We start from the raw sequence: 16,881 nt of genomic DNA on the forward strand, positions 1-16,881 counted from the left end.
TTCTCCATGTAATGTGGAGTTGCGTCAGGAAGGGCATCCGGCGTAAAACCTGTGCCAAATCAACATGCAGATCCACCTTGGATTTGCTGTGGCGACCCCGAGTGCAAACAAGGGAGCAGCCGAAGGGACTTACTTTTACTATATATATATGTATAATATCAGCAAGCCCCGGTGACATTTTTAAAAAAGTCTTTGAGACTATTTTAAGGCTGAAAATGTAAGTTTTTCTGTGAATTGTCTGATTTCCAGCTTTACAAATCTACTAAGAAGTCGCTATCTTAGTTTGGTCGAGTTCACATGCTGAATGTCGTCACACTTAACCTCCACATTAATATCACACATTCTCACGGCACGTTTGATTACTGACGAGTTGTCTTCAAGGATATGTGGATGATGCTAACTGCGGAAAGCAGGTTAGCATAATGGACTAACCACAGTTAACACTAATTATGTTTATCATGTGGTTACAGGTTAAAAGTGGTGCTAACAGCGGTTAGCATTTTCTTTACCGTAGTTAACACTAATCGTGTTCATTATGTAGTTACTGTCGCAATTAAAGACTGGGTTAACAGATTAGCATCAAACCGCGGCTAACATTTTCTTTACCGTAGTGAACACTAATCGTGTTCATTATGTAGTTACTGTCGCAATTAAAGACTGAGTTAACAGAGATTAACATCAACCGCGGTTAGCATTTTCTTTACCATAGTTAACACTAATTGTGTTTATTATGTGGTTACTGTTGCAGTTAAAGGTGGAGTTAACAGAGATAAACATCAACCGCAGTTTGCATTTTCTTTGTCATACTTAACACTAATCGTGTTTATCATGTGGTTACTGTCACAGTTAAAGATAGTTAACAGAGGTTTGCATCATCCATGGTTAGCGTTTCCTTTACTGTATTTAACACTAATCGTAATTACTGTTGCAGTTAAAGGTTGCGTTTTCTTTCATTTGGATTTCATTTCGATTTTCCAGCCCCCCATTCTAACTCCAGTCTCTAAAAACAGGATCTGGATCCAAGCATGGACTTTGAAGAAAGTCATGACTGAATCATTGATTTCTTAACGTTAACACTGGATGTTGATTGGCTGAGAGCTCTTGTGTCATCATCTTGACCTAGCTGTTGCGCAAGCATGGTGACATTGGATGAGGTAATTACTTTGGCTGTCAAAAAAATCAAGACCAATTATGGTGCAGTTAAAAAAAAAAACAACAAAGAAAAAAAAAACACTTTTGTTAAAGCCTTTGTTGTAAAACAACTGTGCCGTTTCCCCATAGATCACAGCGCCCTCTGATGGTCACAATTGCAAAGCATGCATGCCGCCACTCTGTTGTATCTGACTCTTGTGGGGGGAGGTCTCAGAGACTGGGGGCGTGTCTACTATGGACTGTAAAATGCGGAGTGATGATGTAACAATGCTATAAATAGAACTTTTGTCGCAAACCCCGATATCAGACAGTTAATCTGTTTAATCTTGCTATAAACATATAAAAATGTAATAATACTAATAATCAAAATATTTGCTCGACTATTTTTTTTCACAAAAAATTATTAAATAAGCTGCTGCAAGCGCACAACCCTGCAAGAGCAAATGAAAGTCCTTGAGCCCCGCCCAGCCACCCTGTGATTGGCCTGATCACATTGGAGCTGGGCTGTGATTGGCCTGTTCAGTCTGTGACGCAGTAAATGCTGCTTGTGATAAAATGAGAGTTTAGGCAAATGCAGACGAGTGTGCAGTGAAAATGAAACATATATGTAGATAATACAAGAAAAACTTTTTTAGTCAATCTTAGAGATTTTTTTTCTCCTTTAATGACTTTAATTTCATTTTAAGATGAGGCCAATATTAGTAATAATTCTAACAATAAATAATTTCACCCTGCAGACCAAATGAATAAAGTTATAGTGGTTAAGGAATACTGTTAATCTACATACAGTTTCTTATTTACACCTGAAACACAGCATATTTTTGCTTTTTGAAGTCTGTTTGCAGACTGTGGTCATCTTTAAAATATAGTCTAATTTAAAAATGGGATGCAGAATTCCAACATATCAGGTTCTGGCTTCAGCGTTTGAAGCAATAATGTTGAAATAATAATAATGATGATGATGATGTATGTATATAAGCACTTATATAAGCGGTTTGGCACAACAAAGTGCTGTGATTTTTACTGAACCATTTAACTGCGGTTATGATTTATTTTGTTGTGTTACAGTGAGGCAGCATTAACGGGAACACGGGACTCCAGCTGTGCTAGTAGAATTAGCGCACTAACATGCCGTCACCCTCTCAGTCTGTAGATATGTACTGGATATGTAATTTATATATGATGACATGACATTTCTCATTCTAAAAGGCTAGTTGGTGTAAATGTCGTGTCAGGGTTTTGATTCTGCACTTTGTGCTGCTAATCTGTATTTGTTCGATAGTTTGTAGGAAGCTCGCGCTGATCGTTTTGTTGTGGCCACCGTTTGGTTGACAGCAATGTGAAACTCGTAGCTGGTTCAGTTTGGCTTGCATTTGAAGGGGTGCTACTTTTCATAATCGTTCAAGAGCGAAACAGCGCCCCCTACAGATTCTGCACTGTAACAATGCAAAACCGGTTGCACAGACATTTTGAATTTTGTCAACTTAAGGGCATTATTTGCATCAGTTTAAGTTCAACACATTTGCTCAAACTGTTATGTTTACCCAACTTAAAATTTTGATTCAGATCAACTCACAGTTGTGAGTTGAAGGAACTAGATTTAGGGTGGTGACCATCTGCTTTGGTTCAACTAACAAAATAGAACAGTCGCACAAGATATTGTCAAGTATGGAGCGATAAAATATTCTACCACTGCTACACATGGACACTACACAGCACAACTCCTTTATACTAATCGTGTTTGAGTTTGACTTGTGCTTGACTTTGTTGATTAAATGGATTCAAAGGTACAATTACATTTGTATGCAAGAATAAGCTCCACCCATGTGACCACTGACTGGAGTAAGTGGGTATAGAAAATGAATGAATACCACAACAAGCTCATTTTTAAACAGACTTGTTATTTTGAAGTTACTATCAGTGAACTTGCAATTCTGAGTTGATCTGAATTAAAATTTTAAGTTGGCCAAACTTAATAATATCAGTCTGAGCAAACATTTCAATGTAAACTGATGAAACTAATATCTTTATGTTGAGAATATTTTAAACATCTGTTCAGCCTTACATTTTTAAGTTTTGTCAACTTTTTTTTTACATTGTAGTTTTCAGCTCCACATTGTTTTTGTTGTGTGACCTAAACTCAGACATGAACTCTTTTGAAACAAAAAATGGTGTGAAGCTGAAAATACCACAAGGGGCACTGTTTTGAGCTTCAACTATTACAGAAGCATGTCCCTTTAAGTTTTCACTTTTACTATGTGATTGTGTATTTTTTTTAAGTGTGACTTTATTGTTTGACTTTGTCTTAAACCTTAAGTATTTCATTTCCTTTCATTTTTTGTACAAAATGTGCGTGTGTCTCAGTTTTACAAATCCTGATGTTTCATTTTGATCAGTATTTGGCTTTTGTTAAAAAAAAATGATTGCTTTCAAAATGGTAAAATTAATTAGTGAATGTATGTTTTCCAGCACAATAAAACTTATTTTTCTTTCTGTAACTGATATTGTCATGTAAATACAAAGTGTAATACATCCTGCTTCCACATGAGGTCACCAGACACTGAAATTTGCACCATGCTGTCTACTATTGACTAAAGTCACCATCCGTGGTCTTACTATCAATAAACATACAAAATAATAAATTTTGTTGACTTCTTTTTGCAAACACAAGAAGCCCAAGTGTTTGATTTGGGATGGAGAAAGTTTCTTGTACCTGAATCAGGATAGTTTTGGAATTTAGAATGACTCAAGAGTTGAGAGGCCCTGAGGAGAGTGTTGACTGTCTTTATTAATAAATCACAGAAACTTCTAGTTTTACACAATACACACTGAAAACACACTGAGCCAACTTTAAAAAGTGCTTTAATTTTTAAACATATCAAATAGGCCAATACAAATTAACAAGTAACTTTCATGACAACCTAAAATGCAAATTTCAACTTTTTTTTTTTTTTTACCTAGGCTCTATTTTAGATGCTTGAGTTTGGACAAAAAATTAAATTAAGTGGTGCAATATTCATTTAGAATGCAGGTACTATTGCAGTCTTACCAGCTATATAACATAATGCAATAGTGTGGGCAAGTCAAACAAAATGAACTGCTTCTTTTCACCACCGAACAGGTGAAAGTGTCATTAGAAGCAGCACAGAGGTGATTCCTGTAGAGGTAAAGGTAAGCATGTTTACCTCACTAAATATAAAGAAACCTTTTAAAACAATTGATTATACAGTTAGCTGCTTACCTTAGCCTCCATTTCATCCGGTGGCACTGTACTCTTTTGAGGCATTACAAGTCAACTGCCAGTTAAGGGCTCATTCTGTCAGACAGATCTCCTAATTGGCAATCAGCTTGTAATGCCTCAGTAGACAGCAGCCATATGGGATGGACTGGAGGCTAAGGTAAGCAGCTAACTGTATAATCAGTCTTCTTAAAAGGTTTATTTACATTTAGTGATGTAAATGTATATACAGTACAGTACATTCAAGGGCAACAAGAATCAGTTTACTGTGTTTTTTGTCTGTTTATTTTTTTTCCACTGGCATTAACATTATTGCATGTTTTTAACATCTGCCTTGCCAGTTCACTGTGACAGATTCAGATTCTGCTCCATATCTGTTTGAAAATTCAGCTGTTGACTGACAGTCATCAAGATCAAATGATTTGATTTTTTTTTTTTAATCAGACAATATAAAATAAAAACAAAAATAATATAAAATAAAAATAAAGAATCTGCATCTGGATGCAGATCAGCAACATAATGTCCAGGATTGTTTCTCTTTATAACTGCAGATCATTCCATAGTGTCTTGTGGAAATCAGATACAGATTTTCCGGAATACCCAGCTGTGAATAGTAAGTCCCTTCGGCTGCTCCCTTGTTTGCACTCGGGGTCGCCACAGCAAATCCAAGGTGGATCTGCATGTTGAATTGGCACAGGTTTTACGCCGGATGCCCTTCCTGACGCAACTCCACATTACATGGAGAAATGTGGCAGGGGTGGGATTTGAACCCGGAACCTTCTGAACTGAAACCAAGTGCATTAACCACTTGGCTACCCAGCTGTGAATATAAATAAATAAATAAGCCCTTGATTTAAAAAAAAAAAAAGTTCCAGTGTCAATTAATTCTGGCCAATTTTATGGTAATGGAATTACAGTGACAAGAAAGTCTGGCTGTAATTGAGCTCACCATAAAAATCTGCTGGGACTGTAATTCCGTTACCATAGAATTACCCTGCTTGGGCCACTTGATGGCGCTGTGCCATCAGTGGAAAACGGACTTGGCGAAAAATAAGTCATCTAGCTTATCCACTCAGTCATAAAATAAAAACAAACAAACAGTTATAAAAACTGAAGTTTAAACAGTTATTGATCAGATTACTTTAAGTTATTGACAAAAATACTCTATAGTAATAATCAAAGTTGTTATTGTGAAACTGTCAGATCAGCTTCTGGATCTCAACCAAGAGTAATTATCCTTGAAATAAGCAACATTTTCCCAAAGTGTCCACAAGTGAAAACTGTATTTTAATCCCTGGTTATATCGAGAGAATATACGTGAAATATTCAGACTTTTTTGATTTACTGTGTATTCTGTGGGATTGAATAATTTGTTTCATAGGGTTAAAGTGTCTTTTTACACAGATCACTTTGTCTTTGTTCTGCATAATTTAATAATTTCATTTATGTTGCATGTGTTTTAAAATCGTTGTTATGCGCTCCGGCTGTGCCTGGGTGTAAAAAGGTGAAAATGCAACAAAATTAAATAAAAATAAGCTTGTTTATCAGTTTCTTCTTCAAAATCTGCATCTGCTGCCACCAAGGCTTCTGATCCCTGTTGACAGTTTGGGTAGTGGAGTAAAATACTATGACTTAAGAACCATTTGTCTGTATGCCTGTCTGTCTGCCTTGCTGTCTGTCTGTCTGCCTTTCTGTCTGCCTTGCTGTCTGTCTGCCTTCCTGTCTGTCTGTCTGCCTGTCAGTCTGCCTTGCTGTCTGTCTGCCTTCCTGTCTGTCTGCCTTTCTGTCTGTCTGCCTGTCAGTCTGCCTTGCTGTCTGTCTGCCTTCCTGTCTGTCTGCCTTTCTGTCTGTCTGCCTGTCAGTCTGCCTTCCTGTCTGCCTGCCTGTCTGTCTGTCTGCCTTTCTGTCTGTCTACCTGCCTGCCTGTGTGTCTAACTGTCTGTCTTTCTAGCCACCTGTCTGATCACCTGTCTGTTCTGACCGCCTGCCTGCCTGTCTGTCTGTCTGTGTACCTGCCTGCCTGCTTGCCTGTCTGTCTGTCTGCCTGCCTTTCTGCCTGTCTGTTTCTCTGTCTGTCTGCCAGCCTGCCTGCCTGTCTGTCTACATGCCTGCCTGTCTGTCTACATGCCTGTCTGTCTGCCTGCCTGCCTGCCTGTCTGTCTGCCTTGCTGTCTGTCTGTCTGCCTTTCTGTCTGCCTTGCTGTCTATCTGCCTTCCTGTCTGTCTGTCTGCCTGTCAGTCTGCCTTCCTGTCTGTCTGCCTTCCTGTCTGCCTGCCTTCCTGTCTGCCTTTCTGTCTGTCTACCTGCCTGCCTGTGTGTCTAACTGTCTGTCTTTCTAGCCACCTGTCTGACCACCTGTCTGTTCTGACCGCCTGCCTGCCTGTCTGTCTGTCTGTGTACCTGCCTGCCTGCTTGCCTGTCTGTCTGTCTGTCTGTCTGCCTTTCTGCCTGTCTGTTTCTCTGTCTGTCTGCCAGCCTGCCTGCCTGTCTACATGCCTGCCTGTCTGTCTACATGCCTGTCTATCTGCCTGCCTGCCTGCCTGTCTGTCTACCTGCCTGCCTGCTTGCCTGCCTGTCTGTCTGTCTACCTGTCAGTCTATCTGCTTGTCTGTCTATCTGTCTACCTCCCTGCCTGTCTGTCTGCCTTCTGTTTCTCTGCCTGTTTACCTGCCTGTTGGTCTGTCTGCCTGTCTGAATGCCTGCCTGTCTGTCTGTGTACCTGCCTACCTGCATGTTTATGGGTGCTACTACTGAGTTATATATAAGCTGTTATACCTTCCACTCTCTTGTGTGTCACTTCTTGTCACATGTTTTTGTCCTTCTTTCTGTTTTTGGATTGTCAGAGGTCAATATCTCACAATGACCTTCATGTAGGATAACTAACATTACCTCTCAGCATCTCACCTAACTACAGTGCGTTAACACCTTCAAGAATCTTCCAAGTTTCTAACAAGGAATGATTTTCCACATTTGACATGATCTCACAGGAAAACGTTGCTGATCATAATGTACAGCTGCAGTTTCTTTCCATTACATTTGCACCTGATTTTTTTTCTCTCTCTCTCTTTCTAATCGCTGCTTTTCATGCACTTTCCCCACGGAACTTTCAGCACCTCTGGCTCACACTTTATCTGCTACACGCAGTCGTGTTGACAAGTACTAAAGTTCCCACTCAAGCTGTCTGCTCGTGTTATGCAGCGCCCCACTCCTTCCCCGCTGTGTCTTCCTGCTCTTCCCTTTGAAGCCTGTGGGATGATGATGATGATGACACCCGCTGTAATCGGTGGGTGCTCAGCTTCCGACACGACACATGAAACCTTTCCGAAGCGGTTCCTTTGTCAAACTTAGCTCTCGTGTGTCCTTTGACAGGTGGAACATTGGGGGTGGGTGGGGGGATATTGCAGATTGACAGGTCTGTTGAGAAAGCAAAGGGAGCATTTTGTTCCCAGCTGATCTCTGCTCAGCAGTCGTGCGCGCCCGCTCTGCTGAGACACTTCGTTTTTCCAATCTGGGATCAGCCGATCAACAACGTCACGATAAGATCAGCCCGTGTTTTGGTTTGTCTGGCGTGCCCAAGAGAGCAAACCCGTGTGAAGCAAAAGAGAATGAGACAGACTCACCCAGCAGGTTTTGCGTGCATGTTTGCATTCTCTCCATTCCTGCACAAAGGCAAGTTCTCAAACGTTGGTTCACTGCCTCATATCCAGAACATTCTGATCCGGAACATTAGATGATCCAACTTCCGCTGCTCTGCCTCAAATCTAAAACACTCTGATGTGACCTTAACTGTGTTTAATTTGGATTTATTTGGATCTTCACTGTTGTCACACAATGAAACTAAAAATTTCAGCTACACCAGGACCAAACCAAGCACATAGACGACCCGCCACTCATAAAAAGCCAATCTGTGACCATGTTTGAATTTTTAGAAGAGGGAACACTCATGTTTGACCTGAAAATACTCAAATATCAGGATTTGAAAGGAGAATTATTCAAAATCTCAATAGAAAAACCCAAAACTAAATAAAAACTTCCATTATGTTAATACAAAAAAAGCACTTTTACAAATTGTGTAACAATGTGTTAAATTCAACACGCGCAATAAAGATGGTAAACTTGGTGGCTAATTACACCTGCATACTGTTGCAGTGCATGCAGTGCGGAAGGTTCCCGGTTCAAACCCCACCCCTGCCACATTTCTCCATGTAATGTGGAGTTGCATCAGGAAGGGCATCCAGCGTAAAACTTGTGCCAAATCAGCATGCAGATAAAACATGGATCTGCTGTGGCAACCCAGAGTAAAAACAAGGGAGCAGCCGAAGGGTCTTACTTACTGGTCTGTCTGTTCTTCTCTGAGCAAACTAATTCAAACAGGTTGATCTGATTTGGTCCCAACTTGGTGGAATGACTGTGAGTCAGCCAAGGACAAAATGGTTTGATTTTGAGAAAAATGTATTAAAAATTCAAAGTCACAGGCTAAAATAAATTTTGGGCCAAGTGCTTACAGTATTAATAAGGCAGATACACCTATAGTTACTATTAATCCCTAATATTATACAAATAATGAATGTTTATGAGTTCAATGGTACAAATATTTAATTTGGTGAAAGCTGGAACGTATTATTCAACGAGGCTTCATTGAATGGTACGTTCCAGCTTTCACCAAATTAAATATTTGTACCATTGAAAGAATGGAAAAACATTCATTATTTGTTTTATATCACAGCAAAAATAGATCCTTGTCATCTGATATTTTATTAATTTATAAAGAACAGAAAAGGGACTTACATTTTGGTGTTCCTCACTGGTGCTTAACAGTCCAACACGAACTTCAAATATGAGTCCAAAATTGTTCTCAGTACTCCGTGATGCTGGCCACTGACTTTGTGTACAGGCTGCTGTCTGCTTTCCTCACTCCAGTGAAAAATCGTGTCAGCAATTTGTCCAGCTTTTCATCCTAACTGCTCTTCATGCCTCCAGACGGCCTACAGTGGATTTGTTTTTTTTGTTTGTTTGGTTTTTTTTATGTATGTGTTACAAGAATTAGCAGTGTCAATTAGCTCCTTCAAATCATCATCTACCAGCAAAAAAAGTCCACTATGTTTAGCTAAACGCTGCCCCTGGTAGTGTGAGTGCGCTCGGTGGTTGGGTCATGCAATAGCATATTTCATATAGCACCAAAATTGCACACTAAAAAGAACTATTGCATGGTCAATGTAACACAATGGCAAATGGTACGAATAATCCATGTCACGTGACATACAAGCCACCAATCAAATGACAAGGATCCACTCAGCCACTATATAATACTTAATATTGCCTGCATGGTCTTCTCATCAAATACACCTTGTTTTTTTTTTTTAATGTTGTTTTCTGTTTCTCCAGCTTTGTAAAACTTTGCAAAATCTTGTAACTGTTAGAATGGCCTAAGCAGTGGGTCACCCCTCTGGGTCTGGTCTGCATGAGGTTTCTTCCTCAGTATCATCAGAGGGAGTTTTTCCTTAGCACTGTCACCTGTGTGCTTGCTCTGGGGGTTGGTAAGGTTAGAACTTACTTGTGTGAAGCGCCTTGAGGTAGCTTTGTTGTGATTTGGCGCTATATAAAATGAAATAAATTAAATGTAAATGCACATATGGATAATTTGATGACAACTGAAAAACAATCACAGATCATTTTAATGGTAAAATAAAATGTGCCCACATGTTGCTGTCAATGTAATTCCGTTAAAGCCGATCATTTGACCTGAGATTTCATGTGACCTTGACAGGTCAGTCTCAAAGTCATAACTGTTTATAAGTCAGTTTGGAGCCCACATGGATGAAACATTAGTTAGTTGGCACAGAGCCATGTATTATGTTGCTGAATCATAATGATTAGCGGGTGTCACACATAAGACGTGGACGTGGCTCTCACTGACTTCCCCCTGGTATTGTAATGTGTTGAATTAGCTGCAACACACACCCACATTAAAGACTAACATCAGCGACTAATCTTATAAACTAGCCCATGTGTTTACAGCTAATGTTAATAATCAAACTCACATCTTTACTAGAAAAATCCTATCATTTCACTCCAATCCGATCCATCAGTCGATATGGATGCAATTATATGACCTTCACTTTGACCTTTCAAGATCACGCAAGGCCAAGGTTCATATAGCTCACAAAACTGCACGTGTGATCTCAAACAACTATTGTAAATATTCCATTCTATTAGCACTAGACACACAGTTAGGCCCTTCTCTATGACCTTGACCTTTGACCTTCTCTTTTCTTCCCTGGTTGATTTTCAACTATTTCACCAAGGTTGATGCAAATCAGATCAAAACTGTTTTGCACACAAAGAGACGAGCCCAAAAACAACTGTGGATGTAACGATTTCAAGTCAACATTTTAGAGATCAGATCAGAAAATACAGCGACCTGCAGGTCATCTCAGGACGTGTTTTTTTATGTGTGTGTGTGTGAAATTTGTCCTTGACTCCAGCAAAACTAAAAAACAAAACAAAAAAAAAAACAAGGTGTTCACAGGTTTCTGGTGGGATATTTTGTTTTTGTGTCATTGTTTTAACTCAATAAATGTTATTTTACAACAAATGCACAATTTGTAATTTCTTGAGGTTAAATGTCAAATATGTATCATGATGCAAGTGTTCACATACTTTTTATTTTGTGATAATATCGTAGCCTTTTTGTCAGATGGCTCTGCAGATAGACAAACGAAGCAAACAAAAAAATTTCTGCCTGTTTCTGCATCCAATCTTTTTTTTTTTTTTACTTTTTTACATTTTCACCAAGTTTAACGAAAACTGATTTTTAACACTGATAAAATAGAATTGTTGGTTAAAAAATGTTTCAGTTAGTGGCACTCAGAATTAGCTTGATCCAGATTAACTTAAGTATTATTTTGTGCCAACTTGTTAATTTAATTTGGACAAACTTAATTCATTTGAGTGCTACAGTTTCATTTGTTTTTCTCTCTTTTCTGTGACTTGTGCACTTTACATGAACGTTTTGCTCTTAGTTTACTTAAAATGTGCATTTTGGTTAAGTTAAAATATTTTTTTAAAAGAATACAAGTTGATTTCGTTATATGAACTTAAGAGTTTTGTTTTCAGCGAACCTAATACAATTTAGTGGATCCTGTTCAAAAAAATACATTTCATGAGAGTCATCAAACAGATCAACACAGAGACGTGGGTCAAAACATGACCTCTTTCGTGAAGGCTAAAAAAACACTTTCCTAATTTCAGCAGAAGGAGACATGTTGACAGAAGCTCAGATTTCAGACTCAGCACGTTCCAGCAGTGCCTTGCTGACGGTAAACGGGGTTATTTTCGGAGTGGGTCTGTGTGGGAGTCCCCATGTTTACCGGCAGCCACAGTTAGAGAAATGGACAAAACCACGGCTGGTGCAACAACTTGTTTTAAGGTGCAATCGATGTATCTTGTCCTAAAGACACTTGACTTGTGTTACCCCGAGGAAACTGAGGCACCCCCCGCCCGGGCTTTCTGCTTCACTTCAAACTGATATTATTATTATTATTATTATTATTATTATGGATTAAAAACAGGAATGTACATTTAACCCTTTCTCTTCTGAAAAGTAAATACTCATGACCCTTGAACATACGGTGAGGGAGTTGTTTACTTTTCAGTTTAGAAATTTTCATACTTCATGTTTACACATTCTAGGATTCAACAATGATGATAAAACCATAGAAATGTTTAAGTAAATGGGTTTTTATTTCAAGCTTTGCATTTTTTTTTTTTTTTTATAAATGCTTATTTCAGGAACACAACAAGCCTCCTTCGATTATCGTTTGTAGTAAAAACAACTCAAAGGTTTTGGATTATCAAATGAACTAAAAATGAAAAAATTATGGCATTTTGCACAACTGTTCAAAATTTATTGGAAGGAATTGGAGAAAAGAACCAGCATTAATTAGCCTCAGGGACTATATAGTTCTTCCTCTTCTTCGTCTTCTTCAAGAACTTTAAAATTGAAGGATTTTTCATGCAAAATGAACTTGATTCATTTGAGTTAAATCAACATAATAATGTAAAGTACCAAAAACTATTAAATTTCTGCACTGAAAGGCTTGCACCTTACCTTTTTTATACTTGTTACACTGAAAAAAGAGAATAGTTGAACCAACTTAAATGAATTGCTTCATCTAAATGAATTAAGTTGTACAAATTTAAGTTTGTAAGTTAGATGATCTAACTTACTAAGTTCAAACAACTTAATTTATTTAGGCGTTACCGACTGAAACAACTTTTTAAAGTTGGTTGTTTTTTCCGTAAACAATGATGATAAAGAATCGGAATCTGAATTTTTCCATGTAAAATGAACTTGATTCATTTGAGTTAAATCAACATAATAATGTATTGTCCTAAAAACTACTGAACGATGTTGCAGTGGGAGGTGCAGAGGCACTCAGGGATCTCCTGGTTTGTGAATAACATCTTCTACAATCTGAGCCTGGCACTGATGTTGCTGTACCAACACAGAGTTCAACATCTGTGTTTACCCTTTATGTCAAAATGACAAACAGAAGACTGACCTTCACTCCAGGAGCTCATGACATTAATTCTGTCTTTCTGTTTTTGCAGACTCAGTTGTTGTATATGTTGGTATCCAACAACAAAAATTAAAATAGTATATGTTACACACATTTATGAAAAGGGAGTACACTGCAACGGGCGACACACTGGCTTAGTGGTTAACACTGCTGCCTCACAGCAAGATGGTCGTAGGATTGCTTTCCAGCTTTCTGTGTCGAGTTTGCATAATCTCTCCGTGTTTGCGTGTGTTTCCTTTGGGTGTTCTGGCTCTTTCCACTTCAAAAGACATACAGGTCAAGTCAGTTGAAGTGGTGCCAGTCTATCACAGGGCCACATATAAACAGAAAAACTCACTCACACCTACGGTCAATTTAAAATGTCCACTTTACCTAACCTGCATGTCTTTGAAGGTGGGAGGAAGCCGGAGCAAACTCTACACAGAAAAAAACAGGTGGGAAGGAATGCCATAACCTTCTTGCTGCAAGGCAACAGTGCTAACCACTAAGCCACCGTACCACCCTACCCAAGAACTGATTCATGTGAAAACAGTGTTTTAAAAAAGAATGTAATAGCAGCAAGGCTTTCAAGATTCAAACATGCACTATTTATTCAGGCAAAGTGACGTGTGAAGTGCAAGGGCAGATGGATATTTGATCAGGAGGAAAACAAATATGACGTAAACACAAATTTGATGTGGGAAGAAACCTGCAGTATTGTGCTGTTGAGTTCTTTCTTAAAGCTGGAAGCACTGTAAGCATTTTTCATCTTAACTCTAAAAACCCTTGCAGCTTTGTCAAAGATTACTTCACTTTTTATATATTTTTTTTAAACTAATTTGTGCAGAGGTGAAAAACCTGAAAGACTGTAGAGACCTGCATGGGTATTTGGCACAAGTTTTAGGACGAATGTTTCATGACGCAACTGCAGTTCTACTTGGGGAAACATATGCAAACAGTGCATGCACAGCTTAGTGCTCCTAAGCAGCAAGACAGATGCCTGATGATGTTATTTTAATATAATTTGGATAATTGTGTTCTGTGCAAAGACAGGAATTTTTAAGGGCTTGCTGTCATCGCAAATGTATATTGATTTGGAGGAAGGAGCTCCACAGCACCAGCAGCAAAATCAACATCAAACCATCAACATCAAAAATATCCTGGATCCATCCCTTTTTCTAGATGCACTCCATAATTGAAGAACGTTTATTAAAGGACAGTCTCCTTCTTCTTTCCACTAAATTTGGTAAATCAATTGTTCACATGACAGCATCGCTCTGCTTTCTCAGACTATCTCAATGTTTTATATGAAAACAGGCCAAATCACAGAACCTTCACTTTATTTTCGCTGACTGGCGCAAAGTTAAAATTTTAAACGGTGACAGCTAGGTCAACGTGTTACTAGTTTGTTTTTTGTTTTTTTTTTCCTTTTCACACGAGCTTGTCCTCTTAGGTCATAACTGGGATCGTCCCCGCCTCTGCGCCGAACCTGATTGGCTTTGAAGGAAAGTCTGAGCAGTGGGCTGATGCCCCGTTCATGAATATTTATACCCGGTGCGCGCCTGCGGGCCTCATCCAGTTTTCCTTCCTGTCTGGCTCATTGCAACAGAATGTGGGATTTGGTGACTCAATTTTTCAGGCAATTTTTTTGTGGAGAGAGCGCTACGGCAGTTTCACAGTAAGTCCACTTTGTAATCGCGCGCCGCCGGTCAGAACGGGCAGCTCCGGCGGTGCGTAATTACGCACGGCTTCCACTCCAGCGCATCCAGCATAAACAACTGCCGCGCGCGCGCGTTTATTGTTATTTGCATGTTTGATTAGGCAGTGACACTGTGTTCACTCCGACATACTCTAACGATTCGTTTGGAGCCGCTCCTACTAAATGTGCCAAACGTCTGTCTGTGTGTTATTTCAGGTCATTCACCTCGGGTTACAATAAAACCGGGCAAACAGGTTGCGGTACCGCCCTGCGAAACCACTTTATAAGAAGTGTACCACGGAGTCCGGAAACAACTCTCTAAGTGGATCAAGCCCAGAACTGCCGAAAAAGAAAAAGCTGCACCTTTCGGCAAAATGATGATGCAGCTGCACGAAACCTCCAACCAGAAGAACTCCCTTTTCAACGCCATGAACCGTTTCATCGGCGCCGTCAACAACATGGACCAGACCGTCATGGTGCCGAGCCTGCTGCGGGACGTGCCGCTGGACGAGGACAGTGAGATGAGCTCTCTCAAGTCCGACGTGGACGAGGCGGACATGTACAGCTACTATCAGCTGCTCAAGTCCATCCGCAGAGACATCGAGTGGGGAGTGCGGTGCGCCACTGCCGACGACAGGCGCAAAGAGAGCAGGACGGTCTCCCGCAGGAACTCTGCCGCATCCTCGTCGTGTTCCTCGCTGGAAGAGGAGGAAGAGGAGGATTTGGAGAAGCAGTTCCAGTACCATCTGACCGGACTCCAGGGAGTACTGGCCAAGCTGACGCAGCAGGCCAACTGTCTGACGAAACGCTACAAACAGGAGGTTGGCATCGGAGGATGGGGCCAGTAAAACCAGCACAACCCTGCTGCTCGGTTTTTGGAGTCACTGAACTGGTTTATGTCTGAAGCTGCTGTTACACATGAGCCTCTTTGTGAAACATCAAGAGGCAGCTTGGTGTCGGTCTGACTGTTGATGTGCTGATCCCGAAGGAAGCGACTCTGTGTACTTTCCATTTCCTCAAAAGTAGTGCACCTGTAGTTAACTTGTTTTCATTATTGATTTGTTGTTTAAGCATGTACAATATTAAAATGCCCAATTTTTAAAAAAACTCCAAGGATATGACTAAAATAACCAAGCAAAATGTATTCATCAATCTCAAATTTAGTCCGTTTAAACCACTTCACCTTTGGTTTTGTATTAAAAAACTAATTGCTTCAGTTGGTAACAGTCAAGTAAATTAAGTTTGTCCAAATTAAGTTGTCTGCAGAAATATTACTTAAATTAATTTGGATCAGCTTAATTCATTTGAGTGTTAGTAATGGAAGTACTTTTTTAAGTTTGTCCAACAATTCTCTTTTTTTCAGCAAAAAAGTTCAACATAATTTCAAAGTGGTTTTAAAATCAGTTTAAATTAGACTGTCAAAACAGCTATCTAACTCAATTAATTTATTTGTCTAAATTTCAATTTAGTTCATTCAGATTAACTTAATTCAACTGAGTTTTACAGATTGTAGCATTTTTAAGTTGATCCAACAATTCTCTTTTAAAAAAAATGTAAAACAAGTTTTAAAATCAGTTTAAACTAGTCTGTCCTTGTGGTATAGACTTATAATCATCACATTTATAAAATGAAAACACGTCAAATATTGGGCATTTATTTTTTTGCTGAAAAACTTAAACTATGAATCAATTCTCAGAGCTAATAAGTCACACAGCTCTTCTGTTTGTACACATGCGATCAGCTCCTGTGACGCACAAATGAAACATATTTAATCTTTTATTTAATGTGTAATTTATTAACTTGCATTGTATGTTTGAGAGGCAGCACGGTGGCTTAGCGGTTAGCACTGTTGCCTCACAGCAAGAAGGTCATGGGTTCATTTCCCACCTGTGGCCTTTCTGTGTGGAGTTTGCGTGTTCTCCCCATGTTTACATGGGTTCCCTCCGGGTGCTCCGGCTTCCTCACACATCCAAAGACACGCAGGTTAGGTGGATTGGAAACTTCAAATTGTCCATTGGGTGTGCGTGCGGGTGTGACTGTGTTTGTTTGTCTATATGTGGCCCTGCGACAGACTGGCATCCTGTCCTGGGTGTACCCCGCCTCACGCTCTGTGACTATTAGGCTCCAGCCCCCTGCGACCCTTAATTGGACTAAGTGTGTGTGTTCAAGAGTCGAATGTTATTTCAAAGTTGGAGAAGTGTGCTGCACGAACGACATGAGCTGCATACTG

The 16,881-nt window shown here is 39.5% G+C and overlaps 1 protein-coding gene and 2 long non-coding RNA genes across 3 annotated transcripts; 2 read left to right on the forward strand and 1 right to left on the reverse strand.

Annotated features, from left to right (window-relative positions):
* The first annotated feature begins 254 nt into the window (after positions 1 to 254).
* On the forward strand, positions 255 to 11,510 carry LOC117524976. Its single transcript, XR_004564926.1, has 3 exons — positions 255 to 492; positions 866 to 3,205; positions 11,496 to 11,510. It is a non-coding gene; the product is annotated as an uncharacterized LOC117524976 (long non-coding RNA).
* Positions 3,056 to 3,405, reverse strand: LOC117524977. The gene is made up of 2 exons (XR_004564927.1): positions 3,237 to 3,405; positions 3,056 to 3,203 (listed from the first exon to the last, which is right to left on the reverse strand). It is a non-coding gene; the product is annotated as an uncharacterized LOC117524977 (long non-coding RNA).
* Positions 11,511 to 14,495: 2,985 nt separating the features above from the next.
* On the forward strand, positions 14,496 to 16,161 carry mid1ip1a (MID1 interacting protein 1a). Its single transcript, XM_034186784.1, has 2 exons — positions 14,496 to 14,630; positions 14,868 to 16,161. The coding sequence occupies exon 2, from the start codon at positions 15,026 to 15,028 to the stop codon at positions 15,497 to 15,499; it is 474 nt and encodes a 157-aa protein (XP_034042675.1). The 5' UTR covers positions 14,496 to 14,630; positions 14,868 to 15,025; the 3' UTR covers positions 15,500 to 16,161.
* The last annotated feature ends 720 nt before the right edge of the window (positions 16,162 to 16,881 follow it).

The sequence above is a fragment of the Thalassophryne amazonica genome, chromosome 14 (genome assembly GCF_902500255.1).
Source record: "Thalassophryne amazonica chromosome 14, fThaAma1.1, whole genome shotgun sequence".
Classification (NCBI taxonomy): Eukaryota; Metazoa; Chordata; class Actinopteri; order Batrachoidiformes; family Batrachoididae; genus Thalassophryne; species Thalassophryne amazonica.